The following is a 19,889-nucleotide window of genomic DNA, read 5'->3' on the forward strand; positions in this document are numbered from 1 at the left end:
GTTTTTTTTTTTTCTCATGCTTGTCCGTTTTCAGGAATGTGTTCTCAGATGCCTTAAGTGTTAGGCATGTTAGGCATCATTAGTGTATCAGCTCCCTCTGCTGGTTCAATTAGAACGGTTTCCGCATATCCCAGACAAAGCTAGATTTTGTGCTGATGAAAAGGAAAAAAACAAACAGCACAACTAGAAAGCTGGTATTATTTTAGATTTTTAAGTATTGAATGAAAGGAGTCATGCCAAAAACATGCAATGCAGTATTGTTGCTTAATACTTTTGAGCCACTCCAGCACAGGTTGTCTGACATTCATGGATTTTCTTTCCTGTTATTTAAAAAAATTAGTATTTAATAAAATGATATTTAGGTTGTCCTTCTGCACCATTGTTTACAACCAATGTTATATAACTCACACAGTAGAGGCAAAGTATAGCATAGTAGTTAGAAGTCAGAAAGGCCGTCACTGTCGGATCTACAACTTCTTTCAGCATCAATTTTCTTATCTAGAGAAGAAAGATAATGATAGTACCTACTTTTAGGGTGTTTTGAGGATTAAACATAATGTCTTCAAAGCACTCACCACATTGTTTTTATTATTTGCTTGTTCTCCCCTCTTCTAAAGTCTAAATTTGTTTATAATGTTTGAACAAAACATAGTCATTCAGAAGGAAGTTACTTGGCATTTTTAATAAAAACTGCCATTAGGTATATATAGGAAATTTCCCAAAAATCTTATTGAGGAATTAAAGTTTGTTAAACCTTTTCCCCTTAGGATTATGTTGCTTTATTTTCACTGTTTAATGCATATAATCTTATATAACAATATGAAATGCCTTTTTAATTATTTTTAAAATATTTTCAAAAGTCATCCCTGATTTCAAAGAATGAATTTTAATAATTTTCAATTAAATTTCCTTTTTTATTTGATAGGTTACAGGGGATACAGTATATAACATGCTACGCCTGACAGAAGTAGACATTGATGATGAAGAAAGACCACGAAATCCACATAAAATAAGAAGTTGTGAGGTATGAGCATGATCATTATGAGATATATTACTTTAATTATCACTTAAAAGAAATTGAATATTTGTGTTCAGTTATCAGATGAAGGCTTTATACTAAATTAACATCACAGCTTGTATTTTAGCTCTATAATTTAGTTACAGTTTCTGATTAAGAATTTTTTTAATGGAAGATTTTGAATTCGAGGATGAAACTTAAGCTGATAATCCAGTGAATGAAAAACTCCATAGTGCAAAGCTGGATGAATTAGGTTTACTTAGCTCAGTGAAATGTTGTCTTTGGTAATTTAAGAGCGATCCTTCATTGAGAAGACAATGTTCTCAAATGCCTGAGAACATTTGATTTGGAGTCAGAATACCTGAGTTTAAAAAAAAATACCCAAGTTTGTCTCTCTAACTGTATATTGTTTTCTTGAATGTCTTTCCCTTTTGTTAAATAAGTAGAAAACATTTTTTCCTTAATACCACGTTGGATTACTGGGAGAATCCAATGAGGCCATGTAAGTGGAAGTATATATATCATTATAGTGGTTCTATGAGGAGAAATTATAGACACTGATGGCACCATAATTAAATATTGGTTTTAATTTTTTGTGAAATTAAAAAAACTGAGTAATATCTTCAAAATATGTCTTTTCATAGGTTTTATTTAATCCTTTTGATGACATCATTCCAAGAGAAATAAAAAAGCCGAAAAAAGAGAAACCAGAGGAGGAAGTAAAGAAATTGAAACCCAAAGGCACAAAGTAATCAGAGTACAAAGATTTTTTTCCTCAACTTGAAAAGCAACACTGATTTATTTAGTTCACTTTGTTTTCTTCTGTAATAATTGTTTAGTAATTAGGGGGAGGCCAGTGTGGACCAGGATATATGTCTAAATTATCTGTATGTGTTTCTTTTTCTAGATATACATTTCTTATATTCAAATACAGTGTATAACTTAAAACCTTAAGCTAAAAAAGTATTGTCTGAGATGTCTGATGAAATCTGTTAGTAAATAGGTAAATATTTATGACCATCATAAGAATTATTTATATAAATGAGTTGTTGAAACTATTTTTTGTTTGTTTGCTTAATTGTTTTTCCAATAATTCATGCTCAGGATAAAGAAGTTAGAAAGTAAGATATGAAGGATATAATGACTACATGGTTAATATTATTTAACTGTCTCACTCATTTTTTTAATGCTATTAAAATAACCTTATTATAAATATATTTACACATAAAGTTATTTCTGTATTCTGGATTAATTCCTGAGGATAGTTTTCTAATAACAGAAATTTCTTCAGTATTTTTGTGAGTAATATTCTTTACATTATTAATTTTGTTTGTTTTATTAAAATAGGTATCAAAGAGTTAGATTTCAACTTTCTCTTTTACTAAACTGTAGCATCCATATTAGGGATTTTTGTTGTACTTATATAAGTGTTAGATTCAGACAACTTTAAGTATAATCCTGCCTACTGTAGTTATAGGAAGCAAAGTCTACTGATCTTGGAGCTTCAGTTTCCCCATCTTATAAAATGGAGATTTATAGTACAGGATCTGCTTATTACAAAGATTAAATGAGAAGGAGAATTTGAAAACACCCAATAGTGTAGGTATTCAATACATATTCATTTCCTTTCTTCGATATCCTATAATGTAAGTTAAGTTGCTGTTATAAACTGTCAAATATGAGCCAGACTCTTTAACAGGCAGTTGATATCTTGTGGCAAAATAACTTCTTACACAACTATATATTTTATTTCTTTTATTTTGTATTAATTTATTTTACTAATTTATATCTGGGTGAAAAGTCAATGTCAGTATATTCAGATGTAATATTTCATCACTGATTTTTCTTGACAGCAAAGCCAAAAGTTGGATATTTTGTTTTTGTTTTTAATTCATAGCAAATATGTTAGGGGTGATGTGATAGTTACTGATTATATCTAAGTTTTGAAATGAAAATTCCTCTTTTATTGCCAGATCTTTTGTTTTTCCAGTATTTCAGAGGAGTTTTAATAACTTACTATTTATCTTCCTTGTGATGTATTAATGTGAAGGGTCAAAAAAGACAGTTTTTTATTCCCATGGATTGTTTGCTTAGCTCAGTTTATTGCTTTTCCCCCCATAATTTTGTGTAACTTACTAATTTTAAAATATTGAAATTATTTTGGCAGACACTAGATAAAATTGCTTCCCATTTATAATACTCTCAGAGCTATATGTTTATTAGTTTTTTAGCAATCCTTATTTTGCTAACTAGTTTAGATAATATGCTGTGCTGTGCTGAGTTGCTCAGTTGTGTCCAGCTCTTTGTGACACTATGGACTGTAGCCCACCAGGCTCCTCTGTCCATGGAGATTATCCAGGCAAGAATACTGGAGTGAGTTTCTGTGCCCTCCTTCAGGGGATCTTCGGACCTGGGGATGGAACCTGAGGTTCTCATATCTCCTGCATTGGCATGCAGGTTCTTAACTGTGTGCGCCACCTGGGGAACCCACAGAAAGCTTTAATTATTTCTGTCATGCTTGAGTTAGTGCATTTCATGGTAGTTTTCAGGATATATTTTTGGTCATTAATTTAGTATGTGAAATATGGGAAAGATTGAAGCAAAAGGAGAAGGGGGCAGCAGAGGATGAGATGGTTACATAGCATCACCAACTCAATAGACGTTAATTTGGGCAAACTCCAGAAGATAGTGAAGGACAGGGAAGCCTGGTGTGCTGCAGTCCATGGGTTAGCAGAGTAAGACATGACTTTGCAACTGAAAAACAACAGTATATAAAACATCTGGAACTAAACATTTAATGTTATGCTGAAAATATATATCCTTAGTACATTTCCCCTGAATACTAAATAATTATTGTCTGTTGAGAGAATGTATTTCTTCTCGTAAATTATGTTCTATTGCTTTGAAAATAGGATATTTATAAGTTTTGTTTAACTTTTTCTAATTTTTATTTCATTCTTTTTTCCTTCTTTCTTTTGGGATAGAAATTTTAGTTTACTTTCATTTGGAGAGGAAGCTGAGGAAGAAGAGGAGGAAGTGAATCGAGTTAGTCAGGTAAAACTCTTAACTTGCCCTTTGTTCAGAGTTGTAAAAGAGATTAGGGTCTATATTCTCACTCATTTTTGTATCTACTGCTATATATAGGACAGCATGTTTGAAATGTTTTACAGCAAATTTTAAATGTTCATTGAACTGATTCATAAAATGATTTGTGTGGTCAGTAATGTTTGCAACTTCTGAAATGATTTGAAATATATTTTTTAATCTGGCATTTTTAAAATCAGTTACAAACTGGGGTTAAAGAATGACTTAATTTCGTGATTCAGATTTTAATTGCTATTGGTTTAATTGGATTACTAGATGGTTTGTTATTAATATTGCTGTAATAAACAGTGACAGACCAAAGCTCTTATATTCATTTTAATATCATTTATATATATTTATTCTTTTCATTAATTCTCATCACAGCCCTTTAAGGTAGGTATTATTATTTCCATTTTACCTATGAGTAAATTAAATACTGCTGCTGCTAAGTCACTTCAGTCGTGTCCGACTCCGTGTGACCCCATAGACGGCAGTCCACCAGGCTCCGCCGTCCCTGGGATTTTCCAGGCAAGAACACTGGAGTGGGTTGCCATTTCCTTCTCCAATGCATGAAAGTAAAAAGTGAAAGTGAAGTCGCTCAGTCATGTCTGACTCTTCGCGACCCCATGGGTTGCAGCCCACCAGGCTCCTCCATCCATGGGATTCTCCAGGCAAGAGTACTGGAGTGGGGTGCCATTGCTTTCTACTAATAGGTTGTAATTTGCTCAAAGTCACATACCTAGTAAGTTGCTAGAGCTGGGGGCTGAACCTACATCTTTCTCTATAAAATCCATATCTCAGGGTTATACATTGCTTCCTGGCCTTTACCCCACCAATGCTTCCCATAGGCCTATAAGTATGGTTTTCTTCAATATCCCTTTCATACGGTACTCATTGCTGAAACATCTACAGTGCCATACCATTGTTTAAAGCAGTGATTTTGACAAATATGCTCCAAGAAAATAATCTTCAAAGATTTTTACTCTCCTAGATTTTCATCTTGTCCATTCAGGACAATTAGGGAACACTGAGAACTAAAGGATAAGATTCAAAGTCTTTTTTGTAGTATGTAATAATTAAAACTCTGTAACCTAGTACTGCCTTTCTCGCTTAACACACTCACCTATTTCTTCTGACACTGACAATAGCATCAACTTAAAAACACCTTATTTTTACCCTTGTCTTTACTTCTTTATCTACATACTTCCCTCATCATTGAACCTGGTTTGGTAAGCTACTATTGGACATACAGTAAGCACTCTACTTATACCTCTTACATTAAAACTGAATTAAAATGGACATGTGTAAGTAAGAATTTAGTCATAATTTTTTTTTCTTTTACTGTCTTCACTATCCTTGATTGATCTATTTGACACCATAGATTCAGTTACCACCTACAGGCGGTAATGTTACTGTTAGTAACATTCTAAACTGTAGGAGACAAAGCCGAATATTTTCCCTCGGCTCTTATCCCTCATTCTGTGTTACCTTTAGGAAACATCACTAATTTTAGATATCAAAACTAAATTCATTTTCACATGATAAGTTCCTTTTCCTATTTCTTATCAAAATCACCAACTACTCTGTCACCTCTCCCATCAGGAAGCTTCTGTACCCTCTTATCCTTCTCCATCAGAGGACAGATAGACTGAAACCACAATCACAGAAAACTAACCAATCTGATCACATGGACCACAGCCTTGTCTAACTCAATGAAACTATGAGCCATGCTGTGTAGGGCCACCCAAGATGGACAGGTCATGGTGGAGAGTTCTGACAAAACATGCTCCACAGGAAAAGGGAAAGGCAAACCACTTCAGTATTCTTTCCTTGAGAACCCCATGAATAGTATGAAAAGGCAAAAAGATAGGACACTGAAAGATGAACTCCCCAGGTTGGTAGGTGCCCAATATGCTACTGTAAATCAGTGGAGAAGTAACTCCAGAAAGAATGGAGGGATGGAGCCAAAACAACAACACGACCCAGTTGTGGGTATTACTGGTGATGGAAGAAAAGTCCTATGCTTAAAGCAATATTGCATAGGAACCTGGAATGTTAGGTCCGTGAATCAAAGCAAATTGGAAATGGTTAAACAGGAGATGGAAAGAGTGAACATCGGCTTTTTAGGAATCAGCGAACTAAATTGGACTGGAATGGGTGAATTTAACTCAGATGACCATTGTATCTACTATTGTGGGCAAGAATCCCTTAGAAGAAATGGAGTAGCCATCATAGTCAACTAAAGAGTCCAAAATGTACTTCGATGCAGTCTCAAAAATGACACAATGATCTCCCTTTGTTCCCAAGGCAAACCATTCAATATCACAGTAATCCAAGACTATGTCCCAACCAGTAATGCTGAAGAAACTGAAGTTGAGCAGTTCTATGAAGACCTACAAGACCCTCTAGAACTAACACCCAAAAAAGATTTCCTTTTCATCATAGGTGACTGGAGTGGAAAAGTAGGCAGTCAAGAGATACCTGGAGTAACAGGGAAATTTGGCCTTGGAACACGGAATGAAGCAGGGCAAAGGCTAATAGAGTTTTGCCAACAGAATGCACCATAGTAAACACCCTCTTCCAACAACACAAAAGAAGACTCTACACATGGACATCACCAGATGGTCAACACCTAAAACAGACTGATTATATTCTTTGCAGCCAAAGATGGAGAAACTCTATGCAGTTAGCAATAACAAGACCAAGGGCTGACTGGCTCAGATCATGAACTCCTTATTGCCAAATTCAGACTTAAATTGAAGAAAATAGGGAAAACCCTAGGCCATTCAGGTATGACCTAAATCAAATCCCTTATGATTATACAGTGGAAGTGAGAAATAGATTCAAGGAACTAGATCTGATAGATAGAGTGCCTGAAGAACTATGGATGGAGGTTCGTGACATTGTACAGGAGACAGGGATCAAGACCATCCCCAAGAAACAGAAATTCAATAAGGCAAAATGGTTGTCTGAGGAGGCCTTACAAATAGCTGTGAAAAGAAGAGAAGCGAAAGGCAAAAGAGAAAAGGGAAGATATACCCATTCGAATGCAGAGTTCCAAAGAATAGCAAGGAGAGTTAAGAAAGCCTTCCTCAGTGATCAATGCAGAGAAATAGAAGAAAACATTAGAATGGGAAATAAAGACTAGAGATCTCTTCAAGAAAATTAGAGATACAAGGGAACATTTCATGCAAAGATGGACACAATAAAGGACAGAAATTGCATGGACCTAACAGAAGCAGAAGATATTAAGAAGAGGTGGCAAGGATACACAGAACAACAATAGGAAAAAGGTCTTAATGAGCCAGATAACCAGGATGGTACGATCACTCACCTAGAGCCAGACATCCTGGAATGCGAAGTCAAGTGGACCTTAGGAAGCATCACTCCAAACAAAGCTATTGGAGGTGATGGAATTCCAGTTGAGCTATTTCAAATCCTAAAGGATGATGCTGTGAAAGTGCTGCACTCAATATGCCAGCAAATTAAGAAAACTCAGCAGTGGCCACAGGACTGGAAAAGGTCAGTTTTCATTCCAATCCCAGAGAAAGGCAATGCCAAAGAATGCTCAAACTACCGCACAATTGCACTCATCTCACATGCTAGCAAAGTAATGCTCAAAATTTTCCAAGCCAGGCTTCAACAGTACGTGAAGCATGAAATTCCAGATATTCAACCTCAATTTAGAAAAGGCAGAGGAACCAGAGATCAAATTGCCAACATCCGCTGGATCATCAAAAATGCAAGAGAGTTCCAGAAAAACATCTATTCCTGCTTTATTGACTATGCCAAAATCTTTGACTGTGTGGATCACAAGAGACTGTGGAAAATTCTTAAAGAGATGGGAATACCAGTCCACCTGACCTGCTTCCTGAGAAATCTGTGTGCAGGTCAGGAAGCAACAGTTAGAAGTGGACTTGGAACAACAGACTGGTTCCAAATTGGGAAAGGAGTATGTCAAGGCTGTATATTGTCACCCTGCTTATTTAACTTATATGCAGAGCCCAGAAGTGCTGGGCTGGATGAAGCACAGTCGGAATCAAGATTGCTGGGAGAAATATCGATAACTTTAGATATTCAGATGACACCACCCTTATGGCAGAAAGCGAAGAACAACTAAAGAGCTCTTGATGAAAGTGAAAGAGGAGAGTGAAAAAGTTGGCTTAAAGCTCAACATTCAGAAAACTAAGATTGTGGCATCTGGTCCCATCACTTCATGGCCAATAGATGGGGAAGTAATGGAAACAGTGAGAGACTTTATTTTCTGGGGGGGCTCCAAAATCCCTGCAGATGGTGACTGTAGCCATGAAATTAAAAGACGCTTACTCCTTGGAAGAAAAGTTATGACCAACCTAGACAGCATATTAAAAAGCAGAAACATTACTTTGCCAACACAGGTCTGTCTAGTCAAGGCTATGGTTTTTCCAGTAGTCATGTATGGATGTGACAGTTCAACTATAAGGAAAGCTGAGCATCGAATAATTTATGCTTTTGAACTGTGGTGTTGGAGAAGACTCTTGAGAGTCCCTTGGATTGCAAGGAGATCCAACCAGTCCATCCTAAAGGAGATCAATCCTGGGTGTTCATTGGAAGGACTGATGTTGAAGCTGAAACTCCAATTCTTTGACCACCTGATGCAAAGAACAGACTCACTGGAGAAGACCCTGATTCTGGGAACGATTGAAGGTGGGAGGAGAAGGGGTTGACCGAGGATGAGATGATTGGATGGCATCACCGACTCAATGGACATGATTTTAAGTAAACTCCGGGTATTGGTGCTGGATAGCGAGGCCTGCTGTGCTTTAGTCCATGGGGTTGCAAAGAGTAGGATATGACTGAGTGACTGAACAGAACTGAACTGACTGACTCTGTCACCCCGGTATTAGTCATCTTTAGATGTCAATGTACTAGTCTTATATTATTCATGATTCACATTTGTCCATAATCAAAATGAAAGATTCACTATATGTCGTGATCCTTTAGGTATATTTGTAAATGGAAAAAATTATGAATATTAGATCTGAGAATTGCCGGGATTCCCTTTCATTGATGTTTTCTGAAGATGTGAAGTTTCCTTGTATATCCATGCCTTCTGCAGCATCCTCCCAACCCTGTTTTTTCTCTTGCTTGGAGTGTGTGCTCTCCTTTACTTGGCTAACTTTTATTTTTCCTTTGTAATACTTAGTTTCATTATTAACGTCTCACTGCCTCTATCTCCCTCCCAAAGCTTAGCCATCAAAGCACTTATTATCCTTTATTGTAATGATTTCTTTTCTTATCTGTGCTATGTATTTTATGTAATCTTTATAACAATAATGTCATGGATTTTGTTCCTGTTTTCAAATGACAGAATCAATACTGAGATATTAAGTTGCTTGTCCAGTTAAGAGTCATGGAATCAGAATTTTGACTTGAGCTTTCTGTAGCTATTTAAGTATCCAGTGTGATTTTGAATACTGTAAAAGCTGCTTCCTTCTAAATGGCTGGCAAAAAAATTTCACTGATAGCACAACATTCTGGGGTTGGGGACAGCTAGCTCAGTGCAGTCAGCCCACTGCCCTTTCCTAATTTCCGCAAGGTCCTGGGTGGTACTAGTTTAGCAGCCATGTAGAGCAAGAGTAGGTAGTCAAAAGGAATTTTTCTGTCAGTCTTTTTGTTGAATTAATTTTCTGGTCTAAAATAAGATCTGTGCACAATTACTGAGATTGACTTTACTAGGAAATTAGTTTGAATTTTTTCTGTTGGTAACAACATGTCTTAAATGTTGAAAACATATCTTCCTCCTGCTGCTTCCTTTTTGCACAAAGTTTAAAAAAAAATATTTTAACTTCTACTGAATAGGGTGAACTGGCCACTGCAAAAGCAATTTGTGTTTGCTTAAGGTTGCAATGTGAGAGAATCTACTGTGGATAGTTGTAGCTTGCTTTTTAAGTTTTCTTTTAAATGTGTAAAACACTTTATAAACAGTACAAAGACCAGTTAAAATCTTTCCTTCTTGCCAAGAACATTGCAGCCCACAGTCCACTATCAAATAAGTAGTATAACTAGTATTGTGTCATCACATTTCTTTCGTCTGACTTTTTAATTGAGGGTGCTATGTGATAAAATTATCAACTGTTTGTTTCTGACTCTCAAATCTGTATCTCCAGGCTGACTTATTTTTCTCCAGCTGCCTACTAGCCATCTCTGTATTAGAATTTCTCACTAGTTACCCAAGCACTAGCCAAGGCTTAATTCATTATCTTTTCTTCCCAAACTTTTTCCCTGTTCTGTGAATTCTTTTTCTAATTCCTTGGTATCAGTGTCCCTCAAAGAAGAATTTTAAATTTAATTCTGATGTTTTTCTTAATTTTCCCCTTGCACAACCAGTTAGTTTCATTAGGTCTACCAATTTTTCATCTGTGGCGTATCTCAAGTCTATTTTTAATTTATTTTACTACTCTTCTTATTCCAGCCTTCATTATCTCTAGGCTGTGCTGCTGCCCTAGTCTGCAGACTGATCTGCCACATCCCTTCTCTTTTTTCCCTTCCACTCACTGCTATCAGAGTAGTCTTCCTGAAGCCTGATAAAGATGCTGTAGCTGCTCTGTGTTGACTATAAAAATAAGAGCAAGTTCCTTGTCCTATTATTTCAGGCTTCTGCTTTCATGACTCCTCTTTACTAACTCTGTCCATTAGGGTAATGCTTTTTAAACTTGCTCACTAATAAAATGTCACTTATAGTACTTAAAAAAAATTAAATTCCTATATCCATCTCAGACCTGATGATTCAAAATCTTTAGGGGAGAAACCTAGGAATCTGAATTTTTAATGAATTCACTAGAAATCTTACCTGGAAAATGTAGGAGACACTGTGTTATCAGATCTGAAATACTTGCTGTTCTATATGTATGCCTTGTATTTTCCTTTATGTGTCCTTATTCATGTTTTTTTTCCCTCTGCGTGTAGTAGCTTATTCCACTTCTCAGTGTCAAAGCCATATTTATCTTCAACATGTAGAATACTATATTTTCTAAATGTCTTTCCCAGTTTTTCTTAATCTTTTCTTTTTCTAATCTAATTTCTATCTTGTGAAGCTTGCATTTTCCTTTTAAACACATTCTTTTTGCTTTATTATGCAAGAAATGTATGACTGTATTCTTGTTGTATACTGTTCAAGCATTACACCCTTTTATTTCTGCCTCATTAATTTTGTAGGGTCCTAGGCTCTGAGCTCCTTCACAGTAAACTTTGTGTCATTTTTGAGTGGCCGTGTGTTGTAGTAGAAATAGCATAGATTTGGGATCATACAAACTCATACTGGCACTTCATTTTTACAGATAGGCTGTGACTATGGATAACTTAAGTCTCTCTGAGCCTCCATTTTTCTCTTTGTAGCACGGAAATAATAGACACCATTTAGAGCTGTGAAGTAAGGGTGCAGATAATCCTTACTTTGATAGGTCATGCAATTGAAAAGAGGTTTGAAAATCAAATGTCTTAAACAATGTGCTCTAGAAGTTGTCTTTTATTCTCAAAGAGCTAAAGAATATCGGTCACTAATATGGTCATGATTATCATGCAGAAGCTGCTGCCCTGCACTCAGGTAGTGTAGAGGGCTGCTGAGAAACTTCACCATCAGTCCAGCTTCCTGAGGTAGGAGGTCATGAGCGCAGCACAGTTGGTCCAGGGCCCTTCCTGAGCACTCCCACAGGGTCTCTTAGCAGTCTAAGAGAGCATGAGTGTACACCTGTACATCGTGACCCACCAACTCATTCTCCATATGTGAGTGGGTCTTGAAACAATGAGCAGAATCTTTTGGCATACAGAATTTAGCTGTTTTGTCTATTCATATTACGGAATCATGGTTAAGTTTAGCTTTAGAAAAGACCCACACCATCAAAAATTGTTGACATTTACTGGCTTAAATAAAAGGAAATTTCTGTAGAGAGCATGAAATAAATTCTAGGGAGAACAGAAATAGAAATATATTTTGTTTATTTTGCTTTTGTACTGTTTTTCACCCTTCAAATACATTTTGCCTTTTGGGTACAATGAAACTTGGGTCAAAAAAGGGAAGGCCAGCCTGAATTTTGGAAAAGTGTGACCAAATGGTATATTTTTTAAAATTTAGCCTTCAGTTCAGTTCAGTCACTCAGTCGTGTCCGACTCTTTGCGACCCCAAGAATCACAACACGCCAGGCCTCCCTGTCCATCACCAACTCCCGGAGTTCACTCAAACTCATGTCCATTGAGTCGGTGATGCCATCCAGCCATCTCATTCTCTGTTGTCCCTTTTCCTCCCGCCCCGAATCCTTCCCAGCATCAGACTCTTTTCCAGTGAGTCAACTCATCGCATGAGGTGGCCAGAGTATTGGAGTTTCAGCTTTAGCATCAGTCCTTCCAAAAAAATATCGATAACTGGAGCCAAAGTCAGTGTCTTTTACAGTGATTAAGAGCAATTTGCAGTTTCAGAGGTTGCATGAAATTAAGTATTTCTGGAGGGCTTGAAAATAATTGTTTCATCATTCATTTGCTTATCAAGTTTCTTTCAGTGACTCCACAGTGTTAATCTTTATCCCAGAACCTAACATCACAAGTTAATAATTGGTAAAGTCTGAATTGAGGCTTTACTTTATGTGAAAGGAGAAGTAAGATAGAGTCCCCTCTGGTTTATGGATTATCAGTGTGGGATTACAGACACTGCTTCACCCCACTCAGTATTCATGAGAAGGTGCCTCTCTCCCAAGGATTAGCTTTCTTTCATTATTTATTTCAGTAACTTTCTACTACCTGATAAAATCTCTTTTAGAATAATAGAATTTTATAGCTCAAAGGGATCTAGTCCAACTTCCTTTCTTTACAGATGAAGAAACTGAGACTCTGGTTAAGTGACTTGCCAGACTGACTTCATTTCCTTTTTGATAGGATTGCATGATAGGAGGATGCCATAACAAGTATCTTGAGTTCAGGAAAGCACATTGTCAGAGTCTCTCATGATATGCTTGTAGACAACATGAGGAAATGTGATCTGGGAGATAGTACAGTCAGATGGATTTAGAGCTGATTGAATACTTCTGCCCAAAGAGTGCTTTGTTGTCAACCTGTGCCTGATTATTTGAACTAGTAAGTTGAAATGTAATAGGAGTGCATGTATATTCTGTTCTTTCATTTAATGAAATCAGCTAAATAGGTATGACTCAATAGCCTGTAAGCCTTATTGAATTATTAAGAGTAAGGTCTCTGGAATAAGGAATTTAACATTCTTTGCATTTTGGGGGACCGCATTTGCAGCATTTTGTTCAGTTCTAAACACCTTTAAGAAGGATACTGACAAACTAGATGTATCCAGAGGAGGGCAGGGTCATGAGGAGGATGGGCATGATGCCAAAACATGCTCCTCAGGGAATGCTTCGGTAACTGGATATACATTGGCAAAATAAAATCTAACTGAAAATGTGAGCCTAGGCTTCAAATATGTGAAAGGTTTTTATCTGAAAGATACTCTCCTTTATATTGCTTTATAATAATAGTTTCATTCAAATGTCCATGTTGGTTTAAAGCTTGTTGCTGAATTTTTGTGTATAACTTAAGAATGTCAGAAAATGTTTTTCTAATAAAAACTTAGGATCAGATGAGTGGTTTTCTCCAGGCAAGTTAAATGGTAGGTCTAGTTAAAAAAAAAAATCTTAATAGCTAAATTTGAAAATAGTTACTAAATTGTGCCACATTCATATTGATACACAGTATTTTTCTTACTTGAAGATATGTTAACATTTTAATTGCGAACCCAAATTTATAAAAAAGCTTTTTTCTTACCCGGAAAAATGTATATTGATAAATATATCACGTTTGAGAATAAAGTGATAATGTTTTTGTCTTATTCTCGTTTATCCTGTGAGATTATAGTTTCCAGGTGGGTTAGGCATTGCTTGGAGAGTTTTGTACAGAGACTGTCGGAAATGTTAAATAGTTTTTTTTAATCACATGGCTTGTGGGATCTTAGTTCCCTGACCAGGGTTTGAGCCCCCGCTCTCAGCAGTTGAAATGTGGAGTCCTAACCATTGGATCCCATCACTTCATGGGAAATAGATGGGGAAACAGTGGAAACAGTGTCAGACTTTATTTTTGGGGGCTCCAAAATCACTGCAGGTGCTGATTGTAGCCAGGAAATTAAAAGACACTTACTCCTTGGAAGGAAAGTTATGACCAACCTAGATAGCATATTAAAAAGCAGAGACATCACTTTGCCAACCAAGGTCCGTCTAGTCAAGGCTATGGTTTTTCCTGTGGTCATGTATAGATGTGAGAGTTGGACTGTGAAGAAAGCTGATCGCTGAAGAATTGATGCTTTTGAACTGTGGTGTTGGAGAAGACTCTTGAGAAGTCCCTTGGACTGCAAGGAGATCCAACCAGTCCATTCTAAAGGAGATCAATCCTGGGTGTTCATTGGAAGGACTGATGCTAAAGCTGAAACTCCAATACTTTGGCCACCTCATGCGTCGAGTTGACTCACTGGAAAAGAGTCTGATGCTGGGAGGGATTGGGGGTGGGAGGAGACGGGGATGACAGAGAATGAGATGGCTGGATGGCATCACTGACTGATGGACATGAGTTTGAGTGAACTCCGGGAGTTGGTGATGGACAGGGAGGCCTGGCATGCTGTGATTCATGGGGTCGCAAAGAGTCAGACAGGACTGAGCGACTGAACTGAACTGAACTGAACCATTGGATCAGCAGGGAGTTCCCCAGTCTATTTTATAAAATGTTTTTTCCCATTAAATTGTATTAAACTTTAATTTACTTATATTTCTAGTTGTTTATATTTCACTTTTTAAAAATGTTGATGTATTTGTAATCACTTTTTATTTCTGCTATAGCAAATTACCATAAACTTAATGATTCAAAGCAAAATAAATTTAGTATCTTATAGTTCTGGAGCCAGAAATCCAAAACAGGCTTCACTGGCCTTGATAATGAGGTACTGGCAGGGCTGCCTTCCTTCTGGCAGCTGAAGAGAATCCATTCCCTTATTTTTCCAGTTGCTAGAGACTGCCTGTATGCTTTGCTTTATGTCTTCTTCATCTTCAAAGCCAGCAATAGCAGGTCAGGACTTTCTTATCTTTCATCATTCTTCCCCTGACTTTCCTGCTTCCATCTTTCTTATAAAGACTCTTGTGATTACCTTGGACCCACCCTGATAATCTGGGATAATCTCATTTCAAAATTCTTAATTTACCTACAGTATTCCTTTTGCCAAGTCAGGTAACATACCCACAGGTTTTGAGGATCAGGAAGTGGACATCTTTAGGGACTGTTACCTGCCTACCAACCTATTTGTATCTAAACAAAACTGTGTGGAGTATTCCTATTGACAGCACTTGTTTATGGTTCATTTTTAGTTTTAGAAAGTAGAAATAGGATTAGTTGGTTAGTTGAAAATTAAACATAGATATTCTTTTTCTCCGATTAGAGAAAGAGTTGCCCAGTTACAGAGCTCCTTTAAAAAGGGGTGATTTTTCATGTATGTGTGTGTGTAGTTATTAAGCTCCTTTCCATTGTGGAGATACTGGTTGACTAGTCAGTGATGTCAGGGAGATTCCTGCATTGTGTGGGAGACTAGATTAAATGGCTTAAGATTTTTCCTCCTGTTAAGTTTTCTGATTCTGTAGTGAAGGTCACAAGAATGTAATAGGGTTCATCACAGAAACTATATATATATATATATATATAAATATATATATATAAGCAGAGATGGAGACTGATTGATTGAATTTTAGGAATTGGCTTATGTATTTACAGGGGCTGGCAAGTCTAAAATCAGAGTAGGCCAGCAAGCTGGAAACTCAAGGAGGAGTTACTGTGACAGTCTTGAGTATAAAATCTGTAGGCTGGAAAGTCAGGCATAATTTTTGTGTTACAGTGTTGAGGCCAAATTGCTTCTTCTTGGGAAAGTCTTTACTCTTAAGGCCTTAAGCTGATTAGATGAGGCCCACCTACATTTTAATGGATAATCTGCTTTACTCAGTCTACTGATTTAAGTGTTTAATCACATGTTTAAAAAATACTTAGTTTTGTAACACCATCTAGGCTGGTGTTTGAATAGACAACTTGGGTATACAGCATAAAATTAACCATCACAGTGAGGTAGTTTTAAATTGACACTCAGACCTTCCAATTTCTTGACCACTATGCCTCTTGCTTTCTTTCTACTTGTATTGTATTTAGTTCCCACTGTTTCACTGCCTCTGTGTTCTTGATAAGAAGTAGCAGATAATAGTATAACTTTCCAAAATCCCCTTTGATGTTCATTTTCAGGTTTGCTTATGGTTTTGAATTTACCTTGGAGCTTCTTCTGTTGTGCTCACTAAATACATTTAGTATTTTTTTCAGCCCCTAAACTGATTAATGAGCCAGCTGCCTTTATGTAACTTCTTCAAAAATTATTTTAAAGTATATTTGGTGTTTCTTCTTTCTCTAAAATTATTATTGATGGTATAAATAAGAACCTTAAATTAGGTCTCAGAAAGAATAGGCATGAAAGAAATATTTGAATTCATTTTTACCCTCTTAAGAGCCTATCTCCTATTTATTTTCTTGGCCTGCAGGATTCAAAGTCTACTATAGTGGGAATGGACATCTAAAAAATTGCTTTTAATCATATATTTCTATACTAGCTTAATTGAAAATATTAATTTAAATTTGAAATGGTAATGATTATTCATATTAATCAGTTTCCTTCTATTGTGAAGTCTTATTTAAAGTTAATGTTAAGACAAGTTTCTTCTTTTCCTTTAAGCTGGTTAAGTTTTAGGAGATAAACAGGAAACCATTTTTAAAGAAATTTTATTTATCTGTTTTTGACTGCACTGGGTCTTTGTTGCCGTGTGCGAACTTTCTCTAGTTGCAGGCGGGGGATACTCTCTAGGTGTGGTATGCAGGCTTCTCATTGCAGTGGCTGCTCTTGTTGTGGACCACAGGCTGTAGAGTGCACAGGCTTCAGCAGTTGCAGCGCATGGGTTCAGTAGTTGTGGCACATGGGCTTCGTTGCTCCATGGCATGTGGAATCTTCCTGAACCAAGGATTGAACTTGTGTCCCCTGTTTTGTTCTTTACCACTGGATCACCAGGGAAGTCCAAAAACCCATTTTTTAAAAATGTTAATTAAGCTAACAATTATAAACTAATATTAACAAGTAAATGGAATAGTATAGCTTATTAATGGACCAAGAACCTGGAGACCTGAATTCTAATCTTCCTCCTCTTATGTATTAGTACAGCTCTCATTTCCTGATCCATTATCTGTTTCTGGACTAGAGCGTCTGAGGCCTCCTCTAGCTGTTATGTCTGTAATTGTGACTCTGTGAAGGAAGCACATGGGGAGAATTGATAAGGAACTATTTCTTAGAGTAAATGAAAGTAAACATTGGTGGCTAGAGATGCAGAAGGAAGAAATTTTAGAAAGGAAAACATGAAGAAAAGATGCTTGTGTTTTATTCTAGTTGAGGTCATTTTATATTCATTTGTTCACTTTTGCACATCCCTCATTTAACAAAACTGCTATTATTATTATTTCCACTTTGTAGGCATAGGTTCTGAAGTCTCATGAGGTCGTTTTCTTTCCCCAAATGGTACAAGTTTTGGCCTAAAGCCCACAGAATTACTGATTATTAGATTTTGAAATTCTTTTGGTCCAACTGTTACCCTGTTTTCCTGTGTTCTTTCTATTATACCACCTTCAGTTTTTGGACAGTTTACATTGTTAGACAAACATCAAGTAATTCTTTGATGTTTGTCCTTTTATTACTTCTTGGTTTTTGTAAGGTTATGGAATTAGAAATATATATTAATTGCATATCAGATTCTGTGACTTTTTTCAAGTACAGATAATAGTATCTTTAGATTAATTGAGAAAAGTTTTTATTTTGCCTAGTGAAACTGAACTATAAGTATGTTTAAACTGATTAGGTCTTTAAAATGTGGAGTACTCCATGTTAATGCAGAAAAATTCTAAAATCAATTATTTTCATCATGGAAATAAATTTCAGAAAGTATACATCTGCTTCACAGTAAGGCCTGTCAAATTTAGAAGCCTATTCTCAAAATTGTTAAGCAGTGAAGAATGAGAATAAAGGGAAAGAGGTATTTTCACCTCTCTGTATTTAACATTTTAAAATTTTAGTTAACATTTTGTAATGAATTTTTCAAAATAATAATTTCCTTCAAGATAGAAATTGTCTTTTTTCCTATCAACTCTAACTTCATACTGGTCACTCAGACATGATTAATTGAGGGAGGGGAATGGTAAGCAGCTTTCCACCTTAAGATAGAAAGTATGAATTTAAAGTTTTCTCACCTTGTGGTGGGGAAGCTTATACAATAGTCTGCAGCTCTGAAACAGGCCAGTTGTTCTGGGTCCATAGGGGCCTATAGGAAAAGAAAAATGGATTATATCATTGTGAGATAGACCAGGGTTTAAATCCTAGATCTTCTACCACTAGCTTAGTGAATTACTTAATCTCTCTATTTTCCATCTGTAAAATGGGGCTAATAATGCCTACCTTACTTACGCGTTCATCTGGGGACAAGAGGAATAGCTCAGTGCCTGACACAAGTATGTATTTAATAAATTAGAATGATGGTTGTCGCTTGTTTTAACTTTTATTAGGGTGTATTTGATTTACAGTGTTGTGTTTCAGGTGTACAGCAAAGTGAATCAGATATACATATATCCATGCTTTTTTTAGATTCTTTTCCCATATAGGTCATTACAGAGTGCTGAGTAGAGTTCTCCGTGATATACAGTAGGTTCTTAGTCTGTTTTACATATAATAGTGTGTTTATGTCAGTCGCAGTCTCCCAGTATATCCCTGCCCCTCCTTTATTCCCTGGTAACCGTAAGTTTGTCTTCTGCATCTGTGAGTCTACTTCTGTTTTGTAACTAAGTTCATTTGTACCTTTTTTTGATTCCACATATAGGCAATTATCATAGGACATTTGTTTTTCTGTGTCTGACTTCACACAGTATGACAATTTCTAGGCCCTTCCGTGTTGCCAAACATGGTGTTATTTTGTCAGTTTTTTAATAGTTCTTATCTTATAATGTCTTGTTGTATAAATTTAAAGTATAAATTTACTGAGAATATGATTTTTGAAATTATTTTGTAAATATTAAGTCACTAAGAGTCATACATGAAAAGATCTTTTACATATGTTAAATAGTATTTTATAGATGTTCTCATATGATTGCTTGGGTACATTTCAGAAGTGATTCTGTGCAAGAATACTATACTGCTAGTGTACACAGTATATTTGAAGAATAATAGTGTGTGTGTATTTCAAGTTACTCTTGTGATTTATCTTCTAAGTTTTAATTTATCAATCAAAAATTAATTAGGAAATCATAAAGAGTGTTTAGTGTTTGGAAATAGTAATCAATAAACTTGTTTTTAAGGATACATCACACTTTTTGAAGGAGAGATGCTTTTAAAATAATATTTTTAGTCTATGGGAGAATAAGATTGCTATTTTACAAAGCTTTTGTTTCTACTTAGATTTTCAGGAACATGTATCTTTTACTAATAACCACAGTATACCAGTACTAGATTCTATGTAAATGTGTTCACTTGTCCTTTTGGAAGACTGTTTTTTCCTCCACTCATGATTTACATTGTACATTTCTTTCTAGAGCATGAAGGGGAAAAGCAAAAGTAGTCATGACTTGCTTAAGGATGATCCACATCTCAGCTCTGTTCCAGCTGTTGAAAGGTTAGTGTGGTGCTAAGCTCTTATTTTTTGGCTCAGATAAT

General features: G+C 36.1%; 1 protein-coding gene across 5 annotated transcripts in view; it reads left to right on the plus strand.

Moving 5' to 3' along the window:
* Window positions 1-19,889, plus strand: part of CWC27 (CWC27 spliceosome associated cyclophilin) — a 247,734-nt gene that overhangs the window by 25,691 nt on the left and 202,154 nt on the right. For all 5 annotated transcript variants that reach the window (XM_055421991.2, XM_055421990.2, XM_088827727.1 and 2 more), the window contains 4 exons: window positions 926-1,024; window positions 1,663-1,766; window positions 4,003-4,072; window positions 19,769-19,848. In XM_055421991.2, the coding sequence (XP_055277966.1) occupies window positions 926-1,024; window positions 1,663-1,766; window positions 4,003-4,072; window positions 19,769-19,848 (353 nt within the window). The remainder of the gene's footprint in view (window positions 1-925; window positions 1,025-1,662; window positions 1,767-4,002; window positions 4,073-19,768; window positions 19,849-19,889) is intronic.

The sequence above is a fragment of the Moschus berezovskii genome, chromosome 18 (genome assembly GCF_049115385.1).
Source record: "Moschus berezovskii isolate FMDL1 chromosome 18, NW_MosBer_1.0, whole genome shotgun sequence".
Classification (NCBI taxonomy): domain Eukaryota; kingdom Metazoa; phylum Chordata; class Mammalia; order Artiodactyla; family Moschidae; genus Moschus; species Moschus berezovskii.